General features: G+C 43.3%; 1 protein-coding gene across 1 annotated transcript; it reads right to left on the bottom strand.

Moving 5' to 3' along the window:
* Window positions 1–1521: 1521 nt before the first annotated feature.
* ripply1 (ripply transcriptional repressor 1) lies at window positions 1522–4232 on the bottom strand. Its single transcript, XM_023968641.2, has 4 exons — window positions 3974–4232; window positions 3532–3610; window positions 2360–2448; window positions 1522–1996 (listed from the first exon to the last, which is right to left on the bottom strand). Exons 1-4 carry the CDS (start codon window positions 4063–4065, stop codon window positions 1789–1791), a joined length of 468 nt encoding a protein of 155 aa, XP_023824409.1. The 5' UTR covers window positions 4066–4232; the 3' UTR covers window positions 1522–1788.
* Between the last annotated feature and the right edge of the window lie 15613 nt (window positions 4233–19845).

Raw genomic sequence — 19845 nt, forward strand, 5'->3', positions numbered from 1 at the left:
GAGGATCGGTAAGATGGTCAGTTTTACGATGGTATGTTAGGCAGCATGAGTGAAGGATGCTTTGTTGCGAAATAGGAAGCCAATTCTAGATTTAACTTTGGATTGGAGATGTTTTATGTGAGTCTGGAGAGTTTACAGTCTAACCAGACACCTAGGTATTTGTAGTTGTCCACATATTCTAAGTCAGAACCYTCCAGAGTAGTGATGCTGGACGGGCGGGCAGGTGCAGGCAGCGATCGGTTGAAGAGCATGCATTTAGTTTTACTTGTATTTAAGAGCAGTTGGAGGCCACGGAAGGAGAGTTGTATGGCATTGAAGCTCGTCTGGAGGGTTGTTAACACAGTGTCCAAAGAAGGGCCAGAAGTATACAGAATGGTGTCGTCTGCGTAGAGGTGTATCAGAGACTCACCAGCAGCAAGAGCGACATAAATGATATATACAGAGAAGAGTTTCTCAAATGATTGCCTCGCCTGGTAGTGTACTACACTCTTAGAAAAAAGGTTTCCAAAAAGGTTCTTCAGCTGTCTACATAAGATAACCCTTTTTGGTTCCAGGTAGAACTATGTTGGGTTCCATGTGGAATCCTCTTTGGAAAGGGTTTTATAAAGGGTTTGTCCTGGAACCAAAAAGGGTTATCCTATGGGGACAGCTGAAGAACCCTTTTGGACCCTTTTGTTCTGAGACTGTAGTGAACTTCCACTCTTCCCAGTCYCAGAGAACTAGCCGATATAGACAGATCAAAGGAGAGGAGAGATAACAGGGTGAAAACAGAGAGTAGAATCTGATCCCCCTCACAACAACAACAGCAGACCTGCCGTGATAATGTGTGTGCTCCAAATGGCACCCTATTCTATAGTGGACTACTTTTGAACAGAGCTCTATGAGCKCTGGTCAAAAGTAGTGCACTATAAAGGGATTAGGGTGCCATTTTGAGCATAAACAATATTTTTCTCTCTGATCATGTAATTAATAGGAAAATAACAGGATGAAATAATCTGGTTTTCCCAAAATAGGTTTTTATTTTAACAGCTGTTGTTTAGACAGTGTTTTTCGACGGACAATATACAAAAAAGTTGAAAAATAGGAAATATATAAACATTTACTGTATGTATCTATATACAATTGTACATCATAAATTAGATATGTAAATAAAATGCAAATAGATACTTTTTTATACACAAACAAGGTACAGACCCTGAGATAAACTATCCCAATGTGGGATTTAATGTATGTAGTTAAACAATCCCTAACATACATCCCACTGCCCCAGAGGAAGACTAATATATGCATAAGACTGCATACATTACTTTTTGCAACTTTCCATTACTATGTATTGCCACAGAAATACTTGTAACTCTTTGCTTGACAGAGCCTATGCCTACATAGTGGCAATACAAGATACCAGTTGAAACAGGCTCCACAATTCACATTTAACTTAGGCTACTTTGCTTTCATGGAGGTGAGCTAGACAATCTAGAACACCTAAGACATTACAATCCCTTCTCTGTGCTCGGCATGCTGTGTACTACTGAATATGTGACATAAATGGTTTGTTGGATCGTTCTGTGCTCCTCTAGGACAAGTCTATGACTCTGACTGACAGTGTTTATTCCATTTATAGAATAAGAAGGGATTCTGACTGTGAAAACAGCTCCAGTTATATAGGTTCTTCCAGGTGTCTCACCAGAGGTGTCTCGCCAGGCATCATTTTCTGTTGTACCACAAAGAGATATTATGGAATATCACCATCTAATGTTCCATCTGTTCCAATTGGAAACCCTCTAGACTTCAGTTGTAGCTGGTGTAGTGGGACTGACGCTCGAGGTACTCCTTTTCCTCYCTGTACATTTCTTCTTCCCACTCCTCGTCCTCCTCGTCATCCTCGCTGTCGGACTCCTCATAGAAACTGATGGTGGCCTGGACAGGGAAGTTCCTCAGGAGAGCCTCTCCGTCGCTGTACAGGTAGTCAAACGACTTGGACTTGGGCCAGAAAAGTCTGTGGTGGCGGGAAGAAGAATAAAGAAACATTAACAAAACTGACACCTTGGCCATTAGTCGGAGAATTAAAGCACACAAGGAGACAGAAGTGGCAGAAGGAATAAAGCAATGTTAACACACAGACCCCTTGGAATATCTTCAGACTGAAAACAGACACGTACTAAAAGGCCAAATCCTAACTTGAGATCAGCAAATTCTTGACTTTCAAGTAAAATCACGCTGTGGTGAGAATGAGATATTAATAACGTATAGATCTCAAATTATAATTTGGCCCTAAATGATACAGATATATTATTATCTGTATCGACACATTAAAACTAAAATGGAGCAGGAGTGTAGCCTATTGGGACTTGGTACTGACCTGACAGGGTGCTGGAAGGACTGGGACTTCCCATTGAATGGAAAGAGACCTGGAGCTGCAGGGGTGTAGTCTGTAGGTCTGGAGTAAGGCTGTAAATACACAGAGAGAGAGAGAGAGAGAGAGAATTAGGCGTTAATCTACCGCCTTGTCCTTTCAAAACACAAATCCACAAACACCAAATGCCCTGCTATCATAACCACCACCGAGACCTCCTCCTATCCTTCATTAGTTCACCATACTGCCAGACAGAAACACAAAATCCACAAACACCTATCTTGACCTGACATCCTGTCCTAGCAAAACCAACACCAGCGCCAACCACACTGCACAAGTTACTGCCAGCTGGAGTTGGGTGCCAAACTAGGGACGTCACAAGAGGTGTTTGCTGTGTGTGAAGTACCTGAACTTCTCGCTCTCCCTCTCGCTCTATCATGACAACCCTCCCTGAGGTGTCCAGTTTCGTGTTTTTCCAGCAAACAGCAGGAAAGTGCTAAGCTAGTAGGATATCTGGAGGGCACCGCTCTCTYGCTGTCGCCTTCGGTGTCGGTGTGAGGTGTGGGGCCAGCTCAGCTCAGGATAGAGCCAGGTTGCATCCCAAGTGGCGACCTATTTCCGATATAGTGCACTACTTTCTGACCAGAGCCCTGGTCAAAAGAAATGCACTAAATAGGGTATAGGGTGCCATTTGGGACGCATGCAGTCAGTAGGGCCATATGGTGCTGCGGGTCAGTCTGTCAGGGTGCAACAGACATGCCCTCTGAGCCTCAGTTGATTGGCTCAGTGACAGGAAAACAGCTAAGCACTCACACCTTCTGCTCTGCAACAATGCTGCTAATGGTAATACTGCCCTCCCTCTCTCCCTCCATTCCTCTACAGGACTGTCTGACTGTCTCCTGCCTGGCCCTGGACACTGCCTTAAATGCTATCCTGCAGCTCCTCTCTCGCTTCAAATCAACATGATACACAAACACACAGGCACGATCGTACATTCTGTGTGAAATTAAAATGCCAGACTTTCTCTGCTTTTCTCGACTMTCATATTTTCCTGTATGTAAAAACTGGTGACCTACATTTGAGGTGGGCTAAGTAGCCCATATTGAACAAAACCTTATAAAGAACTGCAAGACAACAAAAAAGACAAGAGCTTATTATTAGGGCTAATATAAACTTACACATGACTGTCTGCTTCTCTGGCATTCCCGTTGCATATCCTTCTTGGTCGTGAGCCAAGGTCTCCATAGTGAATCATAACTGCAGAGAGAAAGGCCATGTAGTGTCAATCAAACAGAGATCATTAACATACTAAGGGATGTGGAAGGAAAACGGTGTTCTGAATAATGACATGTGCATGCTGGTATGAATTCACCCTACTGTACAAGCTTAAGTTAAATAATATTATTGTCTCCACATAAAAATAATAGTATTCAATGTAAAATAATAGACTCCTTTTGGAAAATGACTGAAAAGGATATTGGTTGGTGCCATAATAAAGCACATTTTACGAGTCAATATAGGTCTACACTTAGTATATAAAGACATTATTACATTATATCACCATCTAAAGTGCTATATATAATTCCTGGAATATTCTGTGATCTTATTTGGAGCGCTTACCTGTCATTTGTCTGCGGACGAGTGTCCATCCCTACCGGGCGTGGAGCAACAACGAAGGGCGTCTGTTTGACGATCAGACATGCGGTACTCATTTCTGTAGCTGGTATCCCTTCAATACTATACTGAATAACGGTATTCCCTTTGCGGTAAACGCGGCGATATCTGCTCTGCTATGGCTTAAATAGGCGGCGAGCTACTATTGGTGCGCTTCTGTCCCGTGGAACGGCTACACTGAGAAGTATAGATGGATGTCCAACTGGCCACAACGCCCGCGGTTTATAAAGACATTTAGATCTGGAGGGGGTGTGGGAGGAGTTGACCTGCCAAATGACCATTGGTATGGGGGGGTGAGATAAACCTCAGTGGGGGCGAGCCTGTCTGGCAAATGATTGGGGGTCAGGGCAATTTGTTGTGAAGAGTTCTCCAGTTGTCCAAACAGTGGCCCGCAGCGAGAGGGTGAGAAATCTGTTACGGCAGGGTTATTGGAAAAACACAGAGGAGGAAAGAGCGACACCATCTGTGAGAAAGACAGCGGGGGACAAATAAGGGGGAGTCATCCTATCGTTTACCAATTAACGAAGAACAGAGTTTGAGCTACCATCGAATTGGGTTAAGAAGGATAGGCCCGCCAAGCAGAGGCATAACTAACACCAATGGACAGAGCAGGCGAAATGTCTGAATTCCCAATGCACTCACATACCGCATTCTTATGTAGTCTTAGTTTTGGTATTATTACGTTTAATCTGAAACTATATTTAGTCTATATTAGCTAAATCCCTGTAGCCTAAATCATATAGGCAGAGGTCGTCAACAATGTTTAGCTTATAACTAATCTGTTATCAGGATAATCTACCGTTTATAATTATCAAACACTTGTCTTGAAGGACATCAACAACACCACACAGTTTCAAATGTGACTCTGATATGACAGAGCCTGTAGTTTATTTACATACAGTACCAGTCAAACGWTTGGACACACCTATTCATTCCAGGGGTTTTTCTTTATTTTTACTATTTTCCACATTGTAGAATAATAGTGAAGACATCAAAAATATGAAATAACACATATGGAATCATGTAGTAACCGAAAAAGTGTTAAACAAATCAAAATATATTTTATATTTGAGATTCTTCAAAGTAGCCACACTTTGCCTTGATGACAGCTTTGCACACTCTTGACATTCTCTCAACCAGCTTCATGGGGTAGTCACCTGGAATGCATTAACAGGTGTGCCTTGTTAAAAGTAKATTTGTGGAATTGCTTTCCTTCTTAATGCAGTTGAGCCAATCAGTTGTGTTATGACAAGGTAGGGGTGGTATACAGAATATAGCCCTATTTGGTAAAAGACCAAGTCCATATTATGGCAAGAACAGCTCACATAAGCAAAGAGAAACAACAGTCCATCATTACTTTAAGACATGAAGGTCAGTCAATACGGGAAATTTCAAGAACTTTGAAAGTTTCTTCAAGTGCAGTCGCCAAAACCATCAAGCYCTATGATGAAATTAGCTCTCATGAGGACTGACACAGGAAACTAATACCCAGAGTTACCTCTGCTGCAGAGGATAAGTTCATTAGAGTTAACTGCACCTCAGATTGCAGCCCAAATAAATGCTTCACAGAATTCAAAGAACAGACACATCTCAACATCAACTGTTCAGAGGAGACTGTGTGAATCAGGCCTTCGTGGTCCAATTGCTGCAAAGAAACCACTACTAAAGGACATCAATAATAAGAAGAGACTTGCTTGGGCCAAGAAACATGAGCAATGGACATTAGACCGGTGGAAATCTGTCCTTTGGTCTGATGATTCCAAATTTGAGATTTTTGGTTCCAACCGCTGTGTCTTTGTGAGATGCAGAGTAGGTGAACGGATGATCTCTGCATGTGTGGTTACCACCGTGAAGCATGGAGGAGGAAATGTGAGGGTGTGGGGGTGCTTTGCTGGTGAAACTGTCAGTGATTTATTTAGAATCCAAGGCACACTTAACCAGCATGGCTACCAAAGCATTCTGCAGCGATACGCCATCCCTTCTGGTTTGCGCTTAGTGAGACTATCATTTGTTTTTCAACAGGACAATGACCCAAAACACACCTCCAGGATGTGTAAGGGCTGTTTGACCAAGGAGGAGAGTGATGGAGTGCTGCATCAGATGACTTGGCCTCCACAATCACCCAACCTCAACCCAATTGAGAGGGTTRGGGATGAGTTGGACCGCAGAGTGAAGGAAAAGCAGCCAACAAGTGCTCAGCATATGTGGGAACTCCTTRAAGACTGTTGGAAAATAAGTCCAGGTGAAGCTGGTTGAGAGAATGCCAAGAGTGTGCAATACATCAAGCCAAATGGTGGCTACTTTGAAGAATCAAAATCAAAAATATATTTAGATATGTTTAACAATTTTTTGAGAATGTGCCGGAGATGGCTGCCGTTTTACGGGCTCCTTACCAATTGTGCTATTGTGTGTGTTTTTTCGTGTTATTTTGTACATAATGTTTCTGCCACCGTCTCTTATGACCGAAAAGAAGTTCTGGATATCAGGACAGCGATTACTCACCTTGTACTGGACAATTATTTTTTTCTTTAACGAGACGGACGCAAAGGATTTACTTCAGACACCTGACAAGGTCCAAATCCCCGTCATTCACATGAAGAAGAGACGGAGATATCGGAACCTAGGTCGGGGTGCCTTGTAAGGATACGACGCAGAGTGAGTAATCCCCCTCTACCATCAGTCCTATTAGCCAACGTGCAATCATTGGATAACAAAATGGATGAGCTCCGATCAAGACTATCCTACCAACGGAACATAAAAAACTGTAATATCTTATGTTTCACCGAGTCGTTGGCTGAACAACGACATGGATAACATACAGTTGGCTGTGTTTTCGGTCCATCGGCAAGATAGAACAGCTGCCTCCGGTAAGACAAGGGGTGGCGGTCTGTGTCTATTTGTCAACAGCTAGTGCACAAAATCGAATAATAAGGAAGTCTCGAGGTTTTGCTCACCTGAGGTAGAGTATCTCATGATAAGCTGTAGACCACACTATTTACCAAGAGAGTTTTCATCTATATTTTTCGTAGCTGTCTATTTACCACCACAAACCGATGCTGGCACTAAGATGGCACTCAACGAGCTGTATAAGGCCATAAGCAATTAAGAAAGAGGCGGCACTGCTAGTGGCTGAGGACTTTAATGCAGGGAAACTTATATCTGTTTTAACAAATTTCTACCAGCATGTTAAATGTGCAACCAGAGGGAAAAACAACTCTAGATCACCTTTACTCCTCACACAGAGACACGTACAAAGCTCTCCCTCGCCCTCCATTTGGCAAATCTGACCAATACTCTATACTCCTGGTTCCTGCTAACAAGCAAAACCTTAAACAGAAGGTACCAGTGACTCGCTCAATAAGGAAGTGGTCAGTTGATGCAGATGCTAAGCTACAGGGCTGTTTTGCTAACACAGACTGGAATTTGTTCTGAGATTCTTCCGATGGCATTGAGGAGTACACCACATCAGTCACTGGCTTCAGCAATAAGTGAATCGATGACGTCATCCCCACAGTGACAGCCTCAGCTGTTCCGGACGATGTGATCACATTCTCTGTAGCCGATGTGAGCAAGACCTTTAAACAGGTCAACATTCACAAGGCCGCAGGGCCAGACAGATTACCAGGACATGTACTCCGAATATTCGCTGACCACCTGGCAAGTGTCTTCACTGACATTTTCAACCTGTCCCTGACCGAATCTTTAATACCAACATGTTTCAAGCAGATCACCATAGTGCATGTGCCCAAGGACACCAAAGTAAAKTGCCTAAATGACTACCGACCCGTAGCACTCACGTCTGTAGCCATGAAGTGCTTTGAAAGGCTGGTCATGGCTCATATCAACACCATTATCCCAGAAACCCCAGATCCACTCCAATTTACATGCCGCCCAAACAGATCCACAGATGATGCAATCTGTATTGCACTCCACACTGCCCTTTCCCAKCTGGACAAAAGGAACACCTACGTGAGAATGCTATCCATTGACTACAGCTCAGCGTTCAACACCATAGTGCCCTCAAAGCTCATCACTAAGCTAAGGACCCTGGYACTTAACACCCCCCTCTGCAACTGGATCCTGGACTTCCTGATAGGCTGCCCCCAGGTGGTAAGGGTAGGTAACAACACATCTGTCACGCTGATCCTCAACACGGGGGCCCCTAAGGGGTGCGTGCTCAGTCCCCTCCTGTACAAGCACGACTCCAACACATTCAATAAGTTTTCTGACGACACAACAGTGGTTGGCCTGATCACGGACAACGATGAGACAGCCTATAGGGAGGAGGTCAGAGACCTAGCAGTGTGGTACCAGGGTAACAACCTCTCTCTCTCAATGTGATCAAGACAAAGGAGATGATTGTGGAGTACAGAAAAAGGAGGATGAGCACCCCCCCATTCTCATCAACTGGTCTTTCATGGATTAGGTCGCGAGCTTCAAGTTCCTTGGTGTCCACATCACCAACAAACTATCATGGTCTAAACTCACCAAGACAGTCATGAAGAGGGCACGACAATGCCTATTTCCCCTCAGGAGACTGAAAAGATTTGTCATGGGTCCTCAAATTCTCAAAAAGTTCTACAGCTGCACCATCGAGAGCATCCTGACTGGTTGCATCACCGCCTMGTATGGCAACTGCTCGACCTCCAACCGCAAGGCACTACAGAGGGTAYTGCGTACGGCCCAGTACATCACTGGGGCCTAGCTTCCTGCTATCCAGGACCTCTATACCAGGCGGTGTCAGAGGAAGGCCCAAAAAATTGCCAAAGACTCCCTAGTCATAGACTGTTCTCTCTGCTACCGCARGGCAAGCGGTACTGGAGCGCCAAGTCTAGGTCCAAAAGGCTTCTTAACAGCTTCTAACCCCAAGCCATAAGACTCCTGAAGAGCTAATCAAATTGCATTGTCCCCCCCTTCACCCCRATTTTTACGCTGCTGCTACTCTCTGTTTGTTATCCATGCATTGTCACTTTACCTCTACCTACATAAATATATTACCTCAGTAACCTCGACTAACCGGTTCCCGGTTTTATTTATTTATTTCTTACTTCAGTTTATTTTAGTAAATACTTTTACACCTTTTTTCTTAAAACTGCATTGTTGGTTAAGGGCTTCTAAGTAAGCGTTTCACTGTAAGGTCTACACCTGTTGTATTCGGCGCATGTGACAAATAACATTTGATTAGATTTTTATTTACATGTGTGTGGCCTGCTGGAGGTKATTTTGCAGGGCTTTGGCAGTCCTTGCACAAAGGCGGAGGTAGCGGTCCTGCTGCTGGGTTGTTGCCCTCCTACGGCCTCCTCCACGTCTCCTGATGTACTGGCCTGTCTCCTGGTAGCGCCTCCATGCTCTGGACACTACGTTGACAGACACAGCAAACCTTCTTGCCACAGCTCGCATTGATGTGCCATCCTGGATGAGCTGCACTACCTGAGCCACTTGTGTGGGTTGTAGACTCGTCTCATGCTACCACTAGAGTGAAAGCACCGCCAGCATTCAAAATTGACCAAAACATCAGCCAGGAATCAAAGGAACTGAGAAGTGGTCTGTGGTCACCACCTGCAGAACCACTCCTTTATTGGGGTGTCTTGCTAATTGCTATAATTCCACCTTTTGTCTATTCCATTTGCACAACAGCATGTGAAATTTATTGTCAATCAGTGTTGCTTCCTAAGTGGACAGTTTGATTTCACAGAAGTGTGATTGACTTGGAGTTACATTGTGTTGTTTAAGTGTTCCCTTTATTTTTTGAGCAGTGTATATTGAATCTGAAATGTATATATATATGGTTGAAGTCGGAAGTTTACATATTCTTAGGTTGGAGTCATTAAAACTTGTTTTTCAACCACCACACATTTCTTGTTAACAAACTATAGTTTTGGCAAGTCTTTTAGGACATCTACTTTGTGCATGACACAAGTAATTTTTCCAACAATTGTTTACAGACAGATTATTTCACTTATAATTAACTGTATCACAATTCCAGTGGGTCAGAAGTTTACATACACTAAGTTGACTGTTCCTTTAAACGCTTGAAAATTCCCAAAAACGATGTCATGGCTTTAGAAGCTTCTGATAGGCTAATTGACATCATTTGAGTCAATTGGAGGTGTACCTGTTGATGTATTTCAAAGGCCTACTTCAAACTCAGTGCCTCTTTGCTTGACGTCATGGAAAAATCAAAAAGGAAATCAAGCCAAGACCTCAGAAAAAAATTGTAAACCTCCACCAAGTCTGGTTCATCTTTGGGAGGCAATTTCCAAATGGCTGAAGGTACCACGTTCATCTTGTACAAACAATAGTATGCAAGTATAAACACCATGGGACCACGCAGTCCAGTGACTGTCTCCTAGTGATAAACACACTTTTGTGCGAAAAGTGCAAATCAATCCCAGAAACAACAGCAAAGGACCTTGTGAAGATGCTGGAAGAAACAGGTACAAAAGTATCTATATCCACAGTAAAACGAGTCCTATATCGACATAACCTGAAAGGCCACTCAGCAAGGAAGAAAGCCATTGCTCCAAAACCGCCATAAAAAAAGCCAGACTACGGTTTTCAACTGCACATGGGGACAAAGATCGTACTTTTTGGAGAAATGTCCTCTGGTCTGATGAAACAAAAATAGAACTGTTTGGCCATAATGATCATCGTTATGTTTGGAGAAAAACGGGAATGCTTGCAACGAAGAACACCATCCCAACCGTGAAGCATGGGGGTGGCAGCATCATGTTGTGGGGGTGCTTTGTGCAAAAGGGACTGGTGCACTTCATGGCATCATGAGGTAGGAAAATTATGTGGATATATTGAAGCAACATCTCAAGACATCAGTCAGGACGTTAAAGCTTGGTCGCAAAATGGGTCTTCCAAATGGACAATGACCCCAAGCATACTTCCAAAGATGTGACAAAAGGGCTTAAGGACAACAAAGTCAAGTATTGAGTGGCCATCACAAAAGCCTGACCTTCAATCACATAGAAAATGTGTGGGCAGAACTGAAAAAGCGTGTGCGAGCAAGGAGTCCTACAAACCTGACTCAGTTACACCAGCTCTGTCAGGAGGAATGAGCCAAAATTCACCCAACTTATTGTGGGAAGCTTGTGGAAGGCTACCCAAAATGTTTGACCTAAGTGAAACATTTTATAGGCAATGCTACAAAATACTAATTGAGTGTATGTAAACTTCTGACCCACTGGGAATGTGATGAAAGAAATAAAAGCTGACATAAATCATTCTCTCTACTATTATTCGGACATTTCACATTCTAAAAATAAAGTGGTGATCCTAACTGACCTAAAACAGGGAATATTTACTAGGATTAAATGTCAGGATTTGTGAAAAACTGAGTTTAAATGTATTTGGCTAAGGTGCATGTAAACTTCCGACTTCAACTGTGTGTATATATATATATATATATATATATATATATATAGGGCTTTCTGTCGTTATCAAACATTTTCCCTGTAAATGTCAAAGTAGTCACTAGCCCTATTCAAAGACAATATTGTTATCCAGAGCGCACGTGTCATAGCCTATCCATGTGTGAGAATCCTCACCACCGTGTTCTAATGGTCCTAATGGTTCTAATGGCCGCGTTACGGCTTCCTTTGGAAAAGCAATCGTCGAGCCCAGCAGCTCCCGTCGAGACGGCAAACTGGCGCAAACGGAACAAATGGATAGGGACATGCGGACGTATACTATTACACTGAACACTCAAACGCGCTATCAGCGTAACCAGTCGATAATTATCAGGAGGACACTATCTATTCAACTTGCAGCATGCATAAACATAGTTGGACTGATTGCGTTAATTACATTACAATGATTACATACGAATTCGCGTTAAAAACGCAGAAAACAGTGACATGATTGGCCTACAGGCAATGCTTGAGAAATGAAAGGCTAATTCTGTCCAAAATCTAGGACTTAAAACATGAATGAAACACCTGTTTTTTCACATTGGGACCTCCCTACCCRAAACCCTAACCTTACCCTAATCCTAACCATAACTATTTCCTAACCTAAACCCTTACCTTAACCATTTTACATTTCAACTTCAATGGGACGTCCCAAGGACCCCGGATAGCAAGGACCTAACATCTAGGGGAGAAACTTAATTAAACTTCAATAGACATTTCAGAAAATAAATAWTTGCATGCTTATCATGGTAACACATTTGCCCATGGTTTACAAATACATTGTGACAAGATATGCTTTGGACTTGATTTAGTAGTAATACCCATTACAAGGAAAGGGATTGTCTTTTCTCACTAACAACAGTCAGCAGACGAATACAAGAGCAGAGAAAAAAGACTCATCCAACAGGCTCCACAAAAGTATTCTGGATAATCTATTGGATCATTCTATTCTATTCTATGACGATTCTCAGAGGATGACCAAGGTCTTGCCCAGAAAAGACAGACTATGGCCGACGGATGTGGAATAGAGCGCTGTTAAACAAAACCAACAGTCATCCGGAAGTATTCAGATTATTGTCTCTTTCTATTCTAAGAAGATTATAATGTGTTCTAGAAGGCTGGAAGGTCATCACCAGAACAGGCTATGGTCAAGTCACCTGACTTCAACAAATAGTACTAGCATTTAGACAAACACTGTCCAGATATCCAAATATCTGATCTCTAAAATAGAGCCTTACGACAACAACAAGGAATGGCACAGCTTGTTTACTTTGCTCATCTGTGTGTGTGTGTGTGTGTCCCACTGTTTTCACATTTGCTGATAGATAGTAGAGGCACAGAGAACCCCCTCCCTTGTCCTCCCCAAAAGCCTCTCTCTCCCCCATGGTGTGGAATGCCAGTAATTGGCGACCAACTGCTCTTTTGTCTTATATGCATATGTTCCTTTCACAAGGTCAATATGACCCTTATCTAGGCGAAACTTAAAATAAGTGTGGTGGTGGTGATAACATTTTGAGCTAAACAAAGCTTAGGATACTTACATAATCCTCTCGGTCCCTTTTGGGGACTTTGGGGCGGGCAGGCTAAATAAAAATAGGTCAGATTGCTGCGAAGTTGGCCTTGTAGGCCTGTAGCCTTGGCTAGAATGAGTTCAGGGATGTCTTGTAATCTGGGTTGGCTTGGCATGGAGAGAAAGTGGGTAGTTTGAGCTCTATGGCTTCAGATATAGTGAGAGTAATGTGGAAAGTGTGCTCACCAACACTGATCTGCTTTTATGGAGCGGTCTAATATGGTCGTTAGTTACATAGGCAGGTTGTACGTAATTACTTTACATGTACATGTAACTACAGTGTAATTAGACAAGTTTTAGGCAACATAATATAATGTGAAACCAAAATTATTGTAGACAGAAAATATCCAAGTGTCTCATGCTCGGCATGTTTGAGCACATCAGTGACTTTTGACGCGCCATGCCTCCAGCCCAGGTCAATTCTATTTGAATTCATTCAATTCAGGGCATGAATTGAAATTCGATTGAAATTCAATAAATTATTTAAAAAGACCACATGAAATAAAATTCTATTCATGTTCTGAAAAGTCCACACTGAAAATAACTGTCAATTTTCAATCTCCTGATTTGTCTGAATTGACCTGAAACCTGGTGTATGTGTGTAACCACAGTGTGTCCCTGCCTCTAGCCCCCCTGACCACGCCTCACCCCCCTGGCCTCGTTACAGGAGATGTTGGGGTGTCAGGTCAGCCCTCGCCTCCCTCCACTTACAGCTCCACAGGCACACTCCAGGGCCCAATTCCCCCCTCTCCAGGGCCCAGTGTCCCCCTCCCCTTCTCTCTCTCCTAGCATCCTGTTAGAGAGTGCTAGCTGTGCTAGCAGTGCTAGCTGTGCCACTAGAGATTCTGGGTTCGAGTCCAGGCTTTGTCGCAGCCAGCCACGATCGGGAGGCCCATGGGGCGGCGCACAATTGGCCCAGCGTCGTCCGGGTTAGGGGAGGGTTTGGCCGGCAGGGATGTCCTTGTCCCATCGCGGCACTAGCGACTCCTGTGGCAGGCCAGGCGCAGTGCACGCTGACACGGTAGCCAGGTGTACAGTGTTTCCTCCGACACATTGGTGCAGCTGGCTTCCAGGTTAAGTGGGCATTGTGTCAAGAAGCAGTGCGGCTTGGTTGGGTTGTGTTTCGGAAGACGCACGGCTCTCGACCTTCGCCTCTCCCGAGTTCGTACGGGAGTTGCAGCGATTAGACAAGACTGTAACTACCAATTGAATACCACAATATTGGGGGGAAAAGGGGGAAAAAAAGAATAACAAATAAAAAAGAGACCGTCCTGTTTTGTACAGTGTTTACGTAGGGATAAAGTAACTAGGCAATAGGATAGGTAATAGACTGAGCAGTAGCAGCAGCGTATGTCGGTGTGCTGTGTGTGTGTGTGTGTTGTGTGTGTGTGTGGTGTGTGTGTGTGTGTGTGTTGTGTGATGTGCTTGTGTGTGTGGTGTGGGTGTGTGTGTGTGTGTGTGTGTGTGTGTGTGGTGTGTGTGTGTGTGTGTGTGGTGTGTGTGTGTGTGTGTGTGTGTGTGTGTGTGTGTGTGTGTGTGTGTGGTGTGTGTGTGTGTGTGTGTGTGTGGTGTGTGTGTGTGTGGTGTGTGTTGTGTGTGTGTGTGTGTGTTTGAGGTGTGTGTGGCGTCCGTATGCATGTGTGCGCATATTATGTACAGTACCAGACAAAAGTTTTGGATACACCTACTCCATTCAAGTTGTTTTCTTTATTTTGTACTATTTTCTACATTGTTAGAATAGTGAAGACATCAAAACTATGAAATAACACATATGGAATCATGTAGTGACCAAAAAAGTGTTAAGTCTTCAAAGTAACCACCCTTTGCCTTGATGACAGCTTTGCACACTCTTGGCATTCTCTCAACCAGCTTCACCTGGAATGCTTTTCCAACAGTATTGAAGGAGTTCCCACATAGGCTGAGCACTTGTTGGCTGCTTTTCCTTCACTCTCCAATCCAACTCATCCCTAAACCTCTCAATTGGGTTGAGGTCGGGTGATAGTGGAGGCCAGCTCATCTGATGCAGCACTCCATCACTCTCTTTCTTGGTCAAATAGCCGTTACACAGCCTGGAGGTGTGTTTTGGGTCATTGTCCTGTTGAAAATCAAATGATAGTCCCACTAAGCGCAAACCAGAAGGGATGACGTATCGCTGCAGAATGCTTGGGTAGCCATGCTGGTTGTGTGCCTTAAATTCTAAATAAATCACTGACAGTTTCACCAGCAAAGCACCCCACACAATCACACCTCCTCCTCCATGCTTCATGGTGGTAACTACACATGCGGAGATKATCCGTTCACCTACTCTGCGTCTCACAAAGACACGGCGGTTGGAACCAAAAATCTAAAATTTGGACTAATCAGACCAAAGGACAGATTTACACCGGTCTAATGTCCATTGCTCATGTTTCTTCGCCCAAGCAAGTCTCTTCATCTTATTGGTGTCCTTTAGTAGTGGTTTATTTGCAGAAATTCGACCATGAAGGCCTGATTCACACAGTCTCCTCTGAACAGTTGATGTTGAGATGTGTCTGTTACTTGAACATTTTATTTGGGCAGCAATCTGAGGTGCAGTTAACTCTAATGAACGTATCCTCTGCAGCAGAGGTAACTCTGGGTCTTCCTTTCCTATGTCAGTCCTCATGAGAGCCAGTTTCATCATAGGGCTTAAYGGTTTTTGTGACTGCACTTGAAGAAACTTTCAAAGTTCTTGAAATTTCCCATATTGACTGATCTTCTTGTCTTAAAGTAATGATGGACTGTTGTTTCTCTTTGCTTATTTGAGCTGTTCTTGCCATAATATGGACTTGGTCTTTTACCAAATATTCTGTATACCACCTCTGCCTTGTCAGAACACAATTGATTGGCTCAAAAACATTAAGAAAGAAATACATTCCACAAATGTACTTTTACCAAGGCACACTTGTTCATTTCAATTTATTCCAGGTGACTACCTCATGAAGCTGGTTGAGAGAATGCCAAGAGTGTGAAAAGCTATCAACAAGGCAGAGGGTGGCTACTTTGAATAAATATTTTTTTGAACACATTTTTGGTTACTACATGATTCCATATGTGTTATTTCATAGTTTTGATGTCTTTACTATTATTCTACAATGTAGAAAATAGAAAAAATAAAGAAAAACCATGGATTGAGTGTGTGTGTCCAAATTTTTGACTGGTACTATAGGTATTCCTTTTGTCCAGGTGGGTGAGGGCAGTGTGAAGTGCAATAGAGATTGCGTCATCTGTGGATCTGTTGTGGYGGTATGCGAATTGGAGTGGTTGCAGGGTGTCTGGSATGATGGGGTTGATATAAGCCATGACCAACCTTTCAAAGCATTTCCTGTCTATAGCGTTGAGTGCTACACACTGTGACCCAGTGGCATGTATGCCAAGGGAAGTCAGGCTTCCCCAAGAAATTTACCCATAAAAAAAAATAAAAAATGTATCTTTCGTCTCTGTGTTTCATAACTTTTCTTCAATTCGCAAGAGGCTGAATGTATCTAACCGGAGAAAGCATCTGAGCGAGCGAAACAGCGCCCCTCAGTCTCTGTATGTGTCGCCCATCTATCTGATGCTGTCTGGTCAAAAAGAGTATGCCATTGTTGCCGCCTGTGTCATTGAATGCAAGGGAAGCCAGCAAGCATTTTTACCTGTTTTTTTCTACTTGCACGAACGAACGAACGCACGCACACACAACCACCTTAGGCCTATACAGTATATTACGATGGCAAGGCATATGAACTAACATGTTATGGAGCAAGCAAAGCAAATATRACAACACATAGGTTCTAATATGCCTTTTTTTCTGGCTTGGCTTCCCAGTGATTTTACCCACGCACCGCTACTGCTGTGACCTACGCAGGAAAAGAGAGAGACACACTGGCTTGCCTGGACATACTCGGTCAAGTAAACACACGCTGAACCACTGACCTCATTTTGAGGAAGAAAATTTAAGATTACATAGAGACTAAGTTGAGACCATACAGACAGTGAATTGAGGCTGACTGAGTTAAGGTTATATGCTGTAAAACTTCAGATGCAGAGCCTCGGTCTGACGCCATTAAAAGGTCATTTACCACCTTCACAAGTGCAGTCTCAGTGCTATGATGGGGTCTGAAACTAGACTGAAGCGTTTCGTATACATTGTTTGTCTTCAGGAAGGCAGTGAGTTGCTGKGCAACAGCTTTTTCAATTTTTTTTGAGAGGAATGGAAGATTCGATATAGGCCGATAGGTTTTTATAATTTCTGGGTCAAGGTTTGGCTTTTTCAAGAGAAAATATTACTGCCACTTTTAGTGAGTTTGGTACATATCCGGTGGATAGAGAGCCATTTATTATGTTCAACATAGGAGGGCCAAGCACAGGAAGCAGCTCTTTCAGTAGTTTAGTTGGAATAGGMTCCAGTATGCAGCTCGAAGGTTTAGAGGCCATGATTATTTTCATCATTGTGTCAAGAGATATAGTGCTAAAACACTTGAGTGTCTCTCTTGATCCTAGGTCCTGGCAGAGCTGTGCAGACTCAGGACAACTGAGCTTTGGAGGAATACGCAGATTTAAAGAGGAGTCCGTAATTTGCTTTCTAATGATCATGATCTTTTCCTCAAAGAAGTTCAAGAATTTATTACTGCTGAAGTGAAAGCCATCCTCTCTTGGGGAATGCTGRTTTTTAGTTAGCTTTGCGACAGTATCAAAAAGAAATTTCGGATTGTTCTTATTTTCCTCAATTAATTTGGAAAAACAGGATGATCGAGCAGCAGTGAGGGCTCTTCGATACTGCACGGTACTGTCTTTCCAAGCTAGTCGGAAGACTTCCAGTTTGGTGTGGCACCATTTCCGTTCCAATTTTCTGGAAGCTTGCTTCAGAGATCGGGTATTTTCTGTATACCAGGGAGCTAGTTTCTTAAGACAAATGTTTTTAGTTTTTAGGGGTGCAACTGCATCTAGGGTATTGTGTAAGGTTAAATTGAGTTCCTCAGTTAGGCGGTTAACTGATTTTTGTCCTCTGACGTCCTTGGGTAAGCAGAGGGAGTCTGGAAGGGCATCAAGGAATCTTTGGGTTGTCTGAGAATTTATAGCACGACTTTTGATGTTCCTTGGTTGGGGTCTGAGCAGATTATTTGTTGCGATTACAAACGTAATAAAATGGTGGTCCGATAGTCCAGGATTATGAGGAAAAACATTAAGATCCACAACATTTATTCCACGGGACAAAACTAGGTCCAGAGTATGACTGTGACAGTGAGTAGGTCCAGAGACATGTTGGACAAAACCCACTGAGTCGATGATGGCTCCGAAAGCCTTTTGGAGTGGATCTGTGGACTTTTCCATGTGGATATTAAAATCACCAAAAATGTGAATATTATCTGCTATGACTACAAGGTCCGATAGGAATTCAGGGAACTCAGTGAGGAACGCTGCATATGGCCCAGGAGGCCTGTAAACAGTAGCTATAAAAGGTGATTGAGTAGGCTGCATAGATTTCATGACTAGAAGCTCAAAAGACGAAAACGTCTGTTTTTTTTTTGTAAATTGAAATTTGTTATCGTAAATGTTAGCAACACATCCGCCTTTGCGGGATGCACGGGGGATATGGTCACTAGTGTAACCAGGAGGTGAGGCCTCATTTAACACAGTAAATTCATCAGGCTTAAGCCATGTTTCAGTCAGGCCAATCACATCAAGATTATGATCAGTGATTAGTTCATTGACTATACCTGCCTTTGAAGTGAGGGATCTAACATTAAGTAGCCCTATTTTGAGATGTGAGGTATTACGATCTCTTTCAACAATGGCAGGAATGGAGGAGGTCTTTATTCTAGTGAGATTGCTAAAGCGAACACCGCCATGTTTAGTTTTGCCCAACCTAGGTCGAGGCACAGACACGGTCTCAATGGGMATAGCTGAGCTGACTACACTGACTGTGCTAGTGGCACTAAGCTGGCCTGGCCTGCACCCTATTTAATTGTGGAGCTAGAGGAGTTAGAGCCCTGTCTATGTTGGTAGATAAGATGAGAGCACCCCTCCAGCTAGGATGGAGTCCGTCACTCCTCAACAGGCCAGGCTTGGTCCTGTTTGTGGGTGAGTCCCAGAAAGAGGGCCAATTATCTACAAATTCTATCTTTTGGGAGGGGCAGTGTAACGATCCTCTTCCTATGAATGACTGGACCAAAGCGAGACGTGTTCATGATATTTTATTAAAATCAGAACACTAAACAAAATAACAAAGAGAAGGAACGAAAACGACACAGTCCTGTAGGGTGCAGCAACACAAAACACAAAACAACTACCCACAAAACACAGGTGGGAAAAGGCTACCTAAGTATGGTTCTCAATCAGAGACAACGATAGACAGCTGCCTCTGATTGAGAACCACACCCGGCCAAACACACAGAAATAGAAAACATAGAACACAAAACATAGAATGCTCTTACTGCGTACCTCATATACCCCAGCTTTACATAACTTTCTCGCTTTCTTTCTTCCATCCAACATGCAGGTCAAGCGATGGTCAAGCGATCTACCTCCCTGTAGATAACTCCCTTAAAATCCCTTAAGAGTCCGTCAATTTAAGTAACATAATAAAATAAAATCCCCAATTTAAGCTAGAGATATCATTTTGCTTGGGCTGCGTCTCAATTAGCCGCATCTGCCTATGTGGGCCTTCGGTGGAAGTTGGGCGAGCTACAGCGTTGTTTGTCAGACCATGAGACATCCCAAAAATCGGTCTTCTCACAAAGGCATCTATAACGTCCGAATGGTTTGGACTAATATGACTCTGTTGAAAGATGAGACTCATGAACACGACGGTGTTCTCCGTTTTGCTCTAC

This window comes from Salvelinus sp. IW2-2015, linkage group LG23 (genome assembly GCF_002910315.2).
Source record: "Salvelinus sp. IW2-2015 linkage group LG23, ASM291031v2, whole genome shotgun sequence".
NCBI classification, from domain to species: Eukaryota; Metazoa; Chordata; class Actinopteri; order Salmoniformes; family Salmonidae; genus Salvelinus; species Salvelinus sp. IW2-2015.